The sequence below is a fragment of the Leptonychotes weddellii genome, chromosome 1 (assembly GCF_054177405.1).
Source record: "Leptonychotes weddellii isolate Sample4059 chromosome 1, ASM5417740v2, whole genome shotgun sequence".
NCBI classification, from domain to species: domain Eukaryota; kingdom Metazoa; phylum Chordata; class Mammalia; order Carnivora; family Phocidae; genus Leptonychotes; species Leptonychotes weddellii.
The window spans coordinates 146,228,719-146,243,775 of NC_138369.1; the positions used below are offsets into that span (position 1 = coordinate 146,228,719).

Here is a 15,057-nt window from a genome sequence, read left to right on the forward strand (position 1 = left end):
CACAGGGCTCAATCTCACGACCCTGAGATCATGACCTGAACAGAAACCGAGAGTCCGACGTGCAACTGACTGAGCCATGCAGGTGCCCCAGAAACAGTCATTTTTGACGCTAACCTCCCCCCCTTTTCTGTACACTGTCAGCAATTTAGGTGTTTCAGGTCTTTATTCTGAATCAAGAAAACTGCATTTCCTTAGAGTTCAGGTGCCCAGAGCCATTCTGCCTTCCTCATGCACACTACCTTGTGTGTTACCATGACACTGAATAAAATCAGGAGTCATTTGCTTCAAGTGTGTCCACTCCTTTGGGGAGCTTTCATACTTGGAGTTATGCAAATATATATGCATCACCCACAGGTGAAAGAGCCAAACTTCACCTTGCTCTGCAAAACTATGTTGTATAAGCTGGACCAGCAGCTCAACTGCCCTGTCAGAGAAAGAAATTTTAAATTCAAACTGAATGCAACTCTGCTTTATGGATGCCTTCCTGGATTTCAGTTGCGTCCAAAGCTGGGAAGAAGGCAGCACAGAAGATTCAGATAAGCAGATGGCACCTCTGGGTGTTCCTGAAGAGTCTTTAACTGGTTTCACTGAGAAGAGGGACATGAAGACTATTGTAGAGAAAATGGAATGTTAAATGGAAAGTATGTCAGCAACCTAAGCAAACTAGCAATTTAATGGGATGACAGTTCTGAACCCCTAGTGACAGGCCAGATTCTCTCTCTTCTTCTTCTTCTTTTTTTTTTTTTTGTTGTCAAAGAGAAAATTATTGGTAGTGTCCATAAGTTCTTAGCCCTTTACTCTCACTAAAACGTCCTGACAAAGTTACAAATATTAAAGTTTGGTTGATGTCTCCTTTTGTTCAAAAGGAAACATCCTAGACACTATAATTAGCTAGCCTTATTCTGGCCCTAGGCCTGGCATACACAATTTAGACTATATGTTCACAGACAGTGACTGTGTTCCTCACCACCCTCCAGGGCCCAGTTTTAGAAAGAAATATCCCTTAACATGCATAAGTAAGCAAAGTAATGGAGGCCACTTATACTCAGATGTGTAAGTTTATGATGCAGAAAAGTGTATACCTTAATGTTTTAATCACCCAAGTTTCAGAAAGTAATGACCATGGAACAACACTCAATTTACATTCTTTTAAAAATAGATACTGACCACAACATAATGATTCTTCCATTCTCCATGGCCCTGGGATTTAAAATTTCTCTTTGAGCCATGTTCTTTCCTTTGGAAAAATTAAGAAGTTAGCAAAAGCTTCCTCTGAGAATAGATGCAAATTTCTTGTTGCTAACAAGCGGGCCTACAGCTTAGGCACTTCCGTAAAAGCCCACATCGGGCCGAGCGCCGCACGTTAACAAGAGGACAAATACTTGCTTGGTTTATGACGCTTCCACTGCCAGTAATTGTCCACTGTATGGCTGGCTTCGGAAAACCTTCCACATGGCAGATAATTGTTTTAGACAGTCCACTGGGATCAGTTTTCTTTGTCATTTTGATTTGAGGTTTTCCTAAAATATCATCAGAATTAAAATAAGATGTTACCCTAAGATCATGAAAGAAACAGGATGTCAAATTCTCAGAGACATTGCATTGGTGCTCCAGTATTTATTACCTTCTACTATGAGTGTCAATGACTCTCTCTTCTTTAGGCCTTCAACCTCTTGCAGAGCAGTTTCACAAACATAGTTTCCAGCATCCTGATAATGGAGACTAGAAAATGATGGGCTGGATCGAAGCCTGATGTTGTCCTGATTAAACAAAAAGCTAATTACTTCATACGGCTCAAATACAACTCTCCATGTATTTATGAGATTGTTGTGGAGCCTAAAATTATTCTTCCAGATCTGAGGAAAATGCAAGTTCCTTTTTCTTGACTTGAGATGCTTTCAAAAATAGATTTCCTTTGTAGTTTTACACATTCAGAGTTTTATTTCAGACTCTTTCATTTACTGAATTTATAATTTGGGACAAATTCATAAATTTCTGAGACTCAGTTTCCTTATTTTTGTAATGGGATAATAATCTTACCATACTGAATTGTTTGAGGACTTAATTATGTAAGTAATATAATGTGTTTACATTAAGAAAAGTTCTCGGGCGCCTGGGTGGCTCAGTTGGTTAAGCGACTGCCTTCAGCTCAGGTCATGATCCCAGGGTCCTGGGATCAAATCCCACATCGGGCTCCCGGCTCAGCGGGGAGCCTGCTTCTCCCTCTGACCCTCTCCCCTCTCATGCTGTTTCTCTCCTGCGCACTCTCTAATAAATAAATAAATAAATAATCTTTAAAAAAAAAAAGTTCTCAATTGATAATAGCTACTCCTTGTTGCAAATGTAGATGAACTAGTATTGAAAGACAATGGAGACCTGTGCTACGTTATCAATGATAGGCATAAATACCAGAAAGCCATTTGATAGGATGCATTTATCAAGACAGGGGATCCATTACAGAGCCATGGTAATTATGACAAAATGTTTTTAAAGAAATCATTACTAACAGCTTCCTACCCTAATTTCTATGAACAAAGGAAATGCAGCATTTCATTTTTACAAAAGCACTTGGTATACAGAAAATAATGCTATTTTACCAGTAATGGAAATTCTCCTAAGCAGACACCTAAACACAATCCTAACAGCATGTGGTCTTTCCCCACTATGAATATTTCTCCACTCCCCATCAACTAACCAGTGGCTAGGCCATCTTGATCAGCACTACCGACATTAGGCATTCAATTAACAACAGTGACTGCAGTTGGTGTAGAAACTAGTTTAGCCAAGTAAACTTAGTCTCTCTAGTCCTGTAGTAAAACAACAAGTGCTTGTATGATTACTGACTAGTCTAGTTGCCTAGAACTTGTCCAACCCTTTTACCACGGACTACTACAAATATATTATAGTGAATATGCAGTCTACAAAGTGACATTTTAATTATCTGAGTGAACAAGAAGGGTGATGAGGCTCCAGTTAAAAGAGAATAAAATAAGAAACTGCACTTTAAAAGAAAGAAAGCAAGTCAGAGAGGATCTAGTGTTAAAAGTGATCAAAAAGCAATACAAAATAATATATATTTTCAGCAAGAGGAAATTCTAACAATACATTTCTCCACAATTTTTTATAAAGATAATTCTTGTCAACTCCCCTGTGAAATGGTTTGTATGTGTTTCGTCAACACGTGCATTGGGTGTTTAGATATACTAGCTGAGGACTTGAGTAGTGGGATTACAGTTACAACCTTTCCCTTTGGTGATAACCTTGTCTCAAATGCAATCCTGCATAAGTACAATCCTACTATCTCACTCTAAAAAGGTAACAATGACTGGGTTCCCAGTAATGGCTTACATTCCAGACAATTACAAGATTAGAGGCATTCACTCAGGAAATACTGACCAAGCTCCACTGTGTTCCAGGTGCTCCACTATGGCCCAGGGCTGAAAAGGTGCTACGAATCCAATAAACTCCCATTCAGACACTTAAGGTCAGTTTCAGGCTGAAAGTTATCTAATCAGAGCACAGTGTTTATTAAACCCAATAAGACCTGAGTTTGAGTTGACTCTGCTACTTAAGAGCTTTCTGATTTCTCTCACCTCAACTTCTTTCTGAATAACATGGGGAAATAATAAATGTCCTGCATATTTCATAGGGTTCTTTTAAGTGTCATGTGAGAATAATGTGGGTTAAAACACACTGAAAATTGGTAAGCTCTAGAGCATACAACCATAAACATGTGTGTGTCCGTGAGTGTGTGTGTATGTGTAGAATTCCTTAGTAGATACAGATAAATCAATGTCCCAAAGTAAATTTCAGACAATCAATTATGGATGCCATACTGTTGTTGAGTACCTCTAAAATTTTATTGTGACATCATTTATATGATTATAATATAGAGAAAGAGAGCATGAGTGTGGGTATATAAACATATTACCCATGAGTATACATATTTAGATGTCATAGTAAATGCAAAAGAGCCAAAAAGGAGTCAGTCCAAACAGTGTAAAATTGGTAATATTACCAAGAAATATGACTTACTTTCATCCATACCACAGTTGCATTCCTACTAGCAGATATTGTGCATGACACAGGCAAGGCATCGCCAATCTGCTTGGTCACTTCCCCACTTGGGTTTAAGGACAAATCCAAATCTGTGAAGCACAAAATCTACTTGAAATGCAAACTCCAGGAAAGGAAGACAGTCAAAATATTTTGGAGAAGAAAAGATGAAAGACCAAAAAAAAAAAAAAAAAATCCTTCTAACTGTATTCAAAATTCAGAACTGATTTATGTGACCAAAATAACTGAACTGTAGTGTAATCAGTCCACTTTTTCAAGCCAGGTTTGAGACCAGTTTGGACAAGGAAATGGTCAATCTAACTGATTATACATTTATTTGCAGTTAACATGACTGATGTTTTGACTGCATAGAAGTATTCCCCTGGGGTCTATTACCTTAAGAAAAACAATTCTTAAATCACTTCTGGAAGAAAAGAAAGATGATAATTAAGTAAATATTATAAAATGAGTTGGTAAGGCATGCCAGGAGAAAATTAAGTATATTTAGACAGCAGGTGATAATCTGAAAAACCATGAGGTAGTCTATTTCTTCAGAGAGAACTGACTATAGTAGTAAGATTTTTTTTTTTTAAACGCAATTCCATTTCTTATGCAGTTGAAATTTTAAATAAGATCTATTGTTAGGCACACTGTCAGCAGGCATCATTTTTTAAAAACAGGATAAACACATCTAAGGAGGTATAATCTTTCAGATGGAAAGTAATTTCTATAAAAATCTTACTATCACAGTTTGATCTGTATGAGGAAAATCTGATTTAATAGAACAAACATTTATTGTGCAGCTACTAATTTGCAAGCACTGACAGAGGGAGATACAGAGATGAATATATAAGCTTACAATTTACAATTTTTGAGGTAGAGGTAATACGCCGTCAGCTATGTGACTCTGATACACAGCAGCATGAAATCAGCACCTACTAGCATACATGCTACGGATTAGAAGTTCAATTAGTATCTGTTGAAAAACTAAAGGGCTACAAACAGAGGTAGAAGCAAAGACTTATGGGAGTGTAGAGAACAGAGCCAAAATGGGTTGCAAAGCAGTAATAAAGGCTTTGTATATGAGGTAGTATCTGCTTGTGGTCCCTGACCGTTGAGAAGGGCTTTGATAAATGGAGATACAGGGAAAACGTCTGCCACATAAACAAAGGCAGACTGCTGACAGAGTGTGGCAGATTTCACCATAGTGAGTAATCTGGTATGAATGATAAACCTATGTAATTAGTGGAGGCCAGACTATAAAGGACTATGCCTGCCATGCTAAGAGTTGAGACTCTTTTCCACAGCAGTGGGGATTTCCTATTGCACCCCGTGCTTCTCCTTGGCTTTACATATTGTAGCTGCAGTGGGCTGATAGCTGGCCAACATCACTTTTAATACCTGTTTTTGCTGTCAGACTGTAAGAACCATGAAGGTAGGACCCATGCCTTTTGTTGTCACTGTGCATTCACAGTGTCTGCCACATGGTAGGCTCTAGAAAACAATTACTGAGTGAAGGAAAGAAGCATGTTTTCACAGTTCTCATTAATATTAAAATATGCATTATCACATAGAAAAGTGGAGTTTCCTTAGAAAATCTGGATTGATTACATTTAGATGAAAACCCTATTCAGGGAGAGTGAGAAGCTTTTGTTAGTTGGACAGTTAATTTGCCAGTGAGAAGATAAAAGAAGTGATTTTAAAGGCTGATGATGGACTTTGGAAGTTCTGATGAAGAGTCTATCTGTGCACGAATTGGCAGAGGAATAGGAGATGCTTCATCAGCAGCTATGGGTCTGTGGGCGGGCAGCCCTGATGAGGGGTCTGTTCTGCAAACATGTGCGAGCGTGGCTTGGTGCTTCTCTATCCACACTCCCTTTAGTCAGCTATGGAAAGGAGACAAATCTTGTTTTCAGACAACAAACAAGCAATCAAGGATAAATGGGCAAAAAACAGGATTTTTATGTTTTCGTTTCATGTAATTCAGAGTAAAATCTTCATTTATTTGTAATCCTTATTTCAGCTTTTAAAGAGAAATATAGGCCTTAAAGCCCAATGTTATAGTCTACCTTTCAAAACCCAAAAGCATTTAAATCCAATTAAGTGCACTGAAATCCAATTAAACTGTTACATACTTTTGTTTAATTTTGTTTTTCTTTATCACAGCTGATCACTGAGGTACAATGCGGCTGCACCACATTTGCCTTATTACTCTGCCAACTATCCCTCCCTGACTGATCTACAGATGAGACAAATAAGGGCCCTTTCCTTTTAGGGTCCTGAGTAGCTGGCATCTCTTAAACCTAAGCTTACTATACTATCTCTAAGCACTGGGTTATTGGTTACTGGCCCACAGATCTCATGGACAATGATATCAGAGAGTTGTTTCACAGGAAATTCTATCTGCTGATTATATTCTCTTACTTCCTTTTTTTTTTTTTTTGGTCATGGAACAGGCTGGATAAATGGTGCCAGGACTGACTGGTCCTCAGAGAAAAAGTAGCATTGTTTTTATCCTGAGAGATCACTGCTTTCTCTCTAACCAGTTTCTGATGGCAGACACACTCAGATCTATACAACATGAATATGGTGCAAATAGAGAAATGGCCTGGCTGTGAACATTTCTTAACAGTCTTCTATTTTTATAGGGCTCCCCAGGGTGTGCTCCCAACATCAGACACTCAAAAGCAACCATCTGCTTACTCTATTCCCCAATGTATCTCCTTGTATCTCCCTCAAAGTTTTAGCTCCTATCCTATATGTTTTCCAAGCATTATAAGTAGAATGAGAGATTTAGAACCATTTCCTCAGAACAATTTCTAGTCTCTTTCAATTTTGAAACAAAGAAACCCCTCATACTTAATGGGATTAGAGCACATCATGTCTAGAGAAACTTTATTGCAATGGAGGATGTCAAGAGGTGCTACTGGGTACAAAGGACTTACTAGAAAGTTTGGCCTATACCTCCAAGCAACACTGACATTTGCCTAAAGCACTCTGTAAATTCTAGTGTCGCCAGGGAGCAGTTCAAATTAGTTTCCCCTGGGCGCCTGGGTGGCTCAGTTGGTTGGGCGACTGCCTTCGGCTCAGGTCATGATCCTGGAGTCCCTGGATCAAGTCCCGCATCGGGCTCCCTGCTCGGCGGGGAGTCTGCTTCTCCCTCTGACCCTCCCCCCCTCATGTGCTTGCTCTCTCTCATTCTCTCTCTCTCAAATAAATAAATAAAATCTTTGAAAAAAAAAATTAGTTCCCCCTTTCCATAATGCATCAGGTATATCAAGAATATAGACTGTCAGAAATTACAAAACAAAGGACTTAAAGTGCTCTTTTTTATGTATCTCTTTTCCTATCACACTAAAGTATAACTTCGGGAGTATCTGGAGGTCAAAAGCAGGATAAAAGTTAATAAATACGTTCAGGGTAATTTTGAAGAGTTTCTGTTTCCAGAAATTTTCTATTCTTCTATACAGAGGCCAATAAATGGCTTTTAGTGGTCTCTACCTCTGCTGCTTCCAAAAGTTGAGTCTATAGTAACTATGTATTGCTTGGGTTTTGGTGCTAATGTTATTCTGTAATAATAATAATAATAATAATAATAAAGATACTTAATCTACACTTTTTTCTGGGCCTAGTGCAAACCTTGTGAACTTTGAGAATGTCTAAATATTTTCTTAAAATATAAAATGAGTAATTTCTTTAAGATCCACATGAATATTTAGTTGATACCACAAATTGAAGACATTTAGAAAGAAGATTGAAGTTTATCACTGCCAAAACTTGCGCTTATTAGATCCACTTAAGATTTCAATATTGCAGTGCAAATCTGGACCAAAGCTGAGGTTGCTTTGATGCACTTCAGTAAGTCTATTGAAACCACGCTATTTAAGGAAAATATAGTTGCACTTTATTTGAAAATACAGCCAAGTTAGACTATTAGAGGCCTTTCAAGTGAAGTTGATAATGAAGAATAAGGTGACTTACAGTGAACGGTGATGGCTGTTGAAGCAATCATGCTTTTTTTGTCTATCAGGGAGCATTTGTAGTCTCCTGTTGCATTGCGCCTTACATCTGTCAACGTGTAAGTATTTGAGCTTCTTATTCCTTCAGGCTGTCCCTTTTGATAGAGGTAAAATGTCAGATGATTACACCTGGTAGCTACAATGAGATGAATTGTATTTCTTGATGAAAATAGCATTTTCTTTTGTAAGAAAAAAAGGGAATGTGTTTCTATGATTGGACAAATGGGAGTAGAATTTGTGTTGTCTGATTTCTGGAAAAATAATTGCTATTTTGATTCTAAGGAAATTGAGGAGCTAATAAACATGATATTGATGACATCTTTTCTATTGACAGCAAGGCTTGAATTTGAGAGTTAAAGCAGATTTTTTTTTAAAAATCTAGTATTTCATTTTATATTTATGTCTTCTATTCATCAAAAAGATTTGAGGCAGCTTAAAAGAAAACATGCTACATATCCAAATAAAAAGGAGAGGAAAAAAAGAAAGGAAGGAAGGGAGGGAGGGAAAGGGGAAGGGAAGGGAAGGAAGGGAGAAAGAAATGGGGCGAGGAGAATTTTTTTTTTTTAAAGAGTGAAGAAAAAGAAAAGAAAAGAATTAATAAACTAAGAATAGAAAGAATATAGATGAACTATATAGTAATAAAAAACCATAATCATCAGATATTGTTGTAAAGCTAAGACACAAATTTGGCTGTCATCCCTGATAGCCAAGGTAGAAACATAATTAGTTTCAGAAGTTCATTTGCATATAAGACAAAAACAGTATGTTTTTGAACATACTGTTCAAAGAACATATTATTATTTATTGGGAGAAACAAAGTTTTCTATCAACATTTAAGTCTAAAAGAAATCAGCTATATTAGTCTTCTGAGTAATATTTCCGAGTATTAGTCTTCTGAGTAATTAGTCTTCTGAGTAATTAGTCTTCTGAGTTCTGAGTAATGAGCCTTCTAAGTAGATGATATTCTTAAATGCTGCTGAGAAAGGTAGTGGGTGACATTTGTAAAGATAACCCTTAAGTAAATGTAATATAAGGTTGTATGTGGCTTCTCTCAATGGAAAGTTATGTCATACACAAACCTAGGAAGAGCTCTGGGAGAGCAAACAAGTGTCCTCAACAGCTCTCTCCTAGTCTGACTCCATACTACCATGATATCTAGAACACATCCTAGAGGAATGTTCCAAATTATCTTCTCTATGTATCATTCCTTTCAGCTATCATATTGATAAAAGTTGAGGAGCTGGCCCTTCAAGACCATATGCCATGGCAAGATATAGCCCCTAGCTTTATTCTCTCAAGTTAAATATAATGTGCAACAGAACGGTCCTACTTCAGAGGGTCAGAGATGTATTCAGGAAGGCACTATGGGTAGATTTAGAATCTACATCATTGCTCTCATCATTCTTCAGTTTAGCGTTATCTATTTTTGAAGAACAGATTCTTATAGCTTATCTAGATAATGAAAACTAGAGTTTTTGTAATTATGGTTTCCTATGATCAGCTTTTTTTTTTTATTATGTTATGTTAATGACCATACATTACATCATTAGTTTTTGATGTAGTGTTCCGTGATTCATTGTTGGCGTATAACACCCAGGGCTCCATTCAGTACATGCCCTCTTTAATACCCATCGCCAGGCTAACCCATCCCCCCACTCCCTCCCCTCTAGAACCCTCAGTTTGTTTCTCAGAGTCCATCGTTTCTCATGGTTATGATCAGCTTTTCATCTCTTTTTCCCTGAAATCTCTTAACACTGAGGAAAAAAAGGCAAGATCACTGGTAGATGCAAAAAAAAAAAAAAAACCAGACCAAAACGAAGAAAAAAAACAACCTTTCAAAGGGACATTTTACAGGTGTCTCTTGTCCCCAAGAATGAGCTGCACAACTACACACGATTCTTAATGTCAGCCAGCTGCCACACAGTAGGACAAAATGATAGTAGTCTAGCTCAAGTAATAATCCTTAAGCACTTACTGGTAAGTAAAACAAAAATTCCTCAGGAGGAGGGTTACCATTTCCCAAGCACGTAAGAGTGATGCTATCCCCTTCTTTGATGGCGTTTTTTGATGGCAGCACTTTTATTGTCACTTGCTCAGTAGGATCTGCAAGAGACATAGACACAAGTTAACCATTTTCATCAAGTACCAAATCACTCTGTACATACAATATAAATGACTAAATTATACACAATTTTCTCAAGAAGCGAGTAATGGTAATTACTTAAATGTATCCTTTTACAGAGGGATTGAAGTTAATAGCTACTTGCCATACCAAGTACTAATCTTGGTTAGAGAAAACTGCAAAGAAACCCTCTTACATTAAAAACCAATTTCTTTTTAGCAAAATGTCTTTAACTGAGGTAGGAATAACCATAATTATTTTATGTGTAAAAGACCAGTAGGAACAATCTCACTGCATGATTTCATTATAAGGACATTTAACTAATATATTATATGAACCCCACGGTTTGGAAAGACTGGATCAGCTAGCATAGTAGCTAAAACTATTAGGCAACCCTACACTCATCTTACATAATAATACCTTATATCAAATAAAAAGAGACATGAGCTAAGCAATGCCAGCAAGGTTTTTGGCATGCAGGAGAGTAGATCAGTTTTCAAAAAGATGAATCTTTTTCGTGAACTGAAGGAGACCCTTAAAACAATCAACAGGACTGTAAATATACTGTAATTCTGTTCTGTGCATTGGAGCAAACTTTCATTCCATTTTGGTCACTTTTATGGAGAAAATAGGGCTAAAGGGTATTCTTTAGTAGAGGCTACTACTAACAGTAGAACACTAAAGAAATTGAAGGCTAGATACAAAGGACAATATCTAGCAAACAGAAAATAAGAGGAAGGGGTGTTGGCAGTTATAAATAACCCACTTTCTAATACAGCTTGTTATATAGCTGGATAATAAGAATAATAGAATAAGAGTAGAAAAATAATCTATGAAGACTTACTTTGTTATTAGCTAATAAAACAAATAAGTGGTAGATTCAGAGGTTTTTTCCTATCTCTTGCTATCATTTATGTATCTTTTTAATACCCAAATGCAGAAAAAACATAGATTGCTTTGTTGCCTTTTCTTAATGCTTGGGCCTCCCTATTTGCCCAGAATGTTCTGAAGCTAAACAGTGACTGGTTTAATATACTTCTTGTTAGTTTTTCTGAATTTCCCTGAGGTAGTTCCCTCGCTAGCAGTTCCCAGTAAAGCTGGAAGATAAATAAAGTCTGTTTTTCATCCTCCACTGGCCTTCGATTTCTACACCTTCTTCTCTCTTTTATGTGGCCCTTCGCTGACTGTTTTGTCCTGTTGCATGTCACTGCGAGACTACTCAATCAAAGCTGACACCAGAACAGCTAGGGATCACAATCTGTCTGACTTCCTGCTTTATTTCAAAACTTCCCTTCTCTGTGTCCCCTTTCAATAGGCTCTGTTCTGTAATAGAGAACTGAAGAACTATATTGAGATCAGAGAGATTTGAGTTTTAACAGTAACTTTCTGGATGTCCAGCTAACATGCCTCAAACAAAATTAACCATCTCTTGCTCTCCTGTTATCCTTGACTTTTTCTCTGAATTTTACTCTGTCCATTAGTAAATCATTCTGCCAGGTATTCTGGCTTTCTCTTATCCACTCTGTCACCATGTCTTAATGATTAATACTGTGTTTTGCATCTGATTCTCCCCTTTTATTCCTACTAACACTTCCATAGTCCAGGCTCTAACCTATACCTGAAACACTAACATCAAAGTTTTAGACAGTGCCCTCATTCCACTTCTTCAAATATATAAATATTTATACATATGTATATATAAATTTATAAATATATAAATATTATGCATATATATATATATTTCCTCTAAATCAGTTTTCTGAAGTAATGTTTTGAAGATTACAATGATATGTGAAGACTGAAATAAAAATTTCTTAACCTGGTACCCATGATTGCCTTGAACTATTCAGGTAAGAATTATATCTCACTATTCTATATATACCACTATATAATTACCAAGAGTCTATTCAAATTTTCTTTGTCCCATCTCCATTTATCCTCTGTCCACTCATGTATTCATTTGTTTAGTTAATATTTATTTTGTGCTGGTACTAAGTGCTAAAGTTATAAAGTTGAAAACAGCATGGCTTTTGATCTATTTATAATGACATCAAACAATTAAGACTATAAAAACATAAAAATTATATATGATGTGATCACTGGTAGCTTACAGATGCATGAGACTGGGAAGTGTCTGGTAGGAATTGATGCTACTGCTGGGATTTAAAGAATGAATAGGTGTTTGCTAGAAAACAAAAGTAAGGTAGTGACCGTAAATGAATAGGCATGTAAGTAGTAGTCTAAAGGAGGAATCTGGAAAACAGAACAGGACTGTAGAAGATACAGTGAAGTGATGAAGATTGAGATATAGTGCAGGGCCATGGCTACAAAGGATTTGAGGCATATCAAAATTGGGAGTGTAAAGACAAAAGAGGGAAAGAAAAATCTTGGATCATGAAAATAGACTCAGGGAACTCAGTGACTCCATCAACCATAATAACATTTGTATCATAGGGGTCCCAGAAGAAGAGATTGAAAAGGGGGCAGAAGGTTTATTTGAGGTAGTTGCAGCTGAAAACTTCCCTAATCTGGGGAAGAAAACAGACATCCAAATCCACAGAGGCACAGAGAACTCCCATCAAAATTAGCATATGCAGGTCAACATGGAGACATAGTGTAGTTAAATTTGCAAAATATAGAGATAAAGAAAAATCCTAAAAGCAACAAGATAAAAGAAGTCCCTAACTTATAAGGGAAGACCAATAAGGTTAGCAGCAGATCACTCCACAGAAATTTAGCAGCCAGAAGAGAGTGGCATGATGTATTCAATGCACTAAATGGAAAAAATCTGCAGCCAAGAATACTCTATCCAGCAAGGCTATCATTCAGAATAGAAGGAGAGATAAAGAGTTTCCCAAACAAACAAAAACTAAAGGAGTTCGAGACCACTGAATCAGCCCTACAAGAAATATTAAAGGGGACTCTTTGAGTGGGAAAGAAAGACCAAAAGTGATAAAGACTAGAAAGGAACAGAGAAAATCTCCAGAAACAGCCACAAAATAAGTAATGAAATGGCACTAAATTAATATCTGTCAGTCATTACTCTGATTGTAAATGGACTAAATTGCTCCAATCAAAAGACACAGAGTGTCAGATTGGATAAAAAAACAAGACCCATCTATATGCTGTCTACAAGAGACTCATTTTAGACCTAAAGACACCTGCAGATGAAAGTGAGGGGATAGAGAAATATCTCCCATGCAAAAGGATGTCAAAAGAAAGCTGGAACAGCAATTCTTATATCAAACAAACTAGATTTTAAACCAAGGTCTATAACAAGAGATGAAGAAGGGTACTATATCATAATAAAGGGGTCTATCTAACAAGAAGATCTAACAATTATAAATAGTTATGCCCCCAACGTGGGAACACCCAAATATATTAAACAATTAATAACAAACATAAAGGAACTTATTGATAATAATGCATTAATAGTAGGGGACTTTAAAACTCCACTTATACCAATGGACAGATCATCTAAGCACAATGGACAGATCATCTAAGCAGAAAATCAACAAGGAAACAAGGCTGTGAATGACACACTGGACCAGATAGGCTTAATAAATATATTCAGAACATTTCATCCTAAAGCAGCAGAAAATACATTCTTTTCAAGTGCACATGGGACAGAGATCACATACTAGGTCCAGAATAAATCACATACTATGTCACAAATCAAGCCTCAACAGGTACAAAAAGATTAAGATAATACCATGCATATTTTCTGACCATAAGGATATGAAAGTTGAAGTCAACCACAAGAAAAAATTTGGAAAGAACACAAATACATGGAGGTTAAAGAACATCCTACTAAAGACTGAATGGGTCAACCAGACATTAAAGAACAAATAAAGAAATACATGGAAACAAATGAAAACATAATGATCTGAAACCTTTGGGGTGCAGCAAAAATGTTCATAAGAAGGAAGTATATAGCAATATAGGCCTACTTCAAAGCAAGAAAAATCTCAAATATGCATAACCTTACACCTAAAGGAACTAGAAAAAGAACAACAAATGAAGGCTAAAGCCAGCAGAAGAAGGGAAATAATTAAGATTAGAATGGAAATAAGTGATATAAAAACAAACAAACAAAAAACATAATAGAACAGATAAATGAAACCAGGAGCTGGTTCTTTGAAAAAATTAATAAAATTGATAAACCCCTAGTCAGACTTATCAAAAAGAAAAGAGAAAGGACTCAAGTAAATAAAATTACAAATGAAAGAGGAGAGATCACAACCAACACCACAGAAATGCAAACAGTCATAAGAGAATATTATGAAGAATACATGTCACCAAATTGGACAATCTGGAAGAAATGGATAAATTCCTAGAAACATATATAACCTACCTAAACAGAAACAGGAAGAAATAGGAAGTTTGAACAGACCAAAACCAGCAAAGAAATTGAATCAGTCTTCAAAGTCTCCCAACAAACAAAAGTCTAGGGTCAGATGGCTTCCCAGGGGAATTCTACCAAACATTTAAAGAGGAGTTAATACCTATTCTTCACAAACTATTCCAAAAAAATAGAAAAGGAAGGAGAACTTCCAAACTCATTCTATGAGGCCAGCATACCCTAATTCCAAAACCAAACAAAGACTCCACTAAAAAAGAGAACTACAGGCCAATAACTCTGATGAACATGGACACAAAAATTCTCAACAATTCTGCCCTCATGATCCAGTAGTTGTTTCTCTCTCTTTTTCTCAGCTTGAATATTATGCAGCCATCAAAAGGAATAAGATCTTGCCATTTGCAATGACGTGGATGGAACTGGAGGGTGTTATGCTGAGCTAAATAAGTCAATCAGAGAAAGACATGTATCATATGACCTCACTGATATGAGGAATTCTT

At 36.7% G+C, this 15,057-nt stretch overlaps 1 protein-coding gene across 5 annotated transcripts in view; it reads right to left on the reverse strand.

Annotated features, from left to right (window-relative positions):
• Positions 1-15,057, reverse strand: part of ALCAM (activated leukocyte cell adhesion molecule) — a 206,295-nt gene that overhangs the window by 23,537 nt on the left and 167,701 nt on the right. For 2 of the 5 annotated variants that reach the window (XM_031039762.2, XM_031039756.2), the window contains exons 7-11: positions 10,051-10,178; positions 8,038-8,170; positions 4,036-4,148; positions 1,625-1,760; positions 1,387-1,520 (exon numbers count right to left, since the gene is read on the reverse strand). In XM_031039762.2, coding sequence (XP_030895622.1) covers positions 1,387-1,520; positions 1,625-1,760; positions 4,036-4,148; positions 8,038-8,170; positions 10,051-10,178 — 644 coding nt within the window. Of the gene's footprint in view, positions 1-1,167; positions 1,238-1,382; positions 1,521-1,624; positions 1,761-4,035; positions 4,149-8,037; positions 8,171-10,050; positions 10,179-15,057 lie in introns of all 5 variants that reach the window. The other 3 variants (XM_081797495.1, XM_081797486.1, XM_081797508.1) reach the window with 2 other exon arrangements.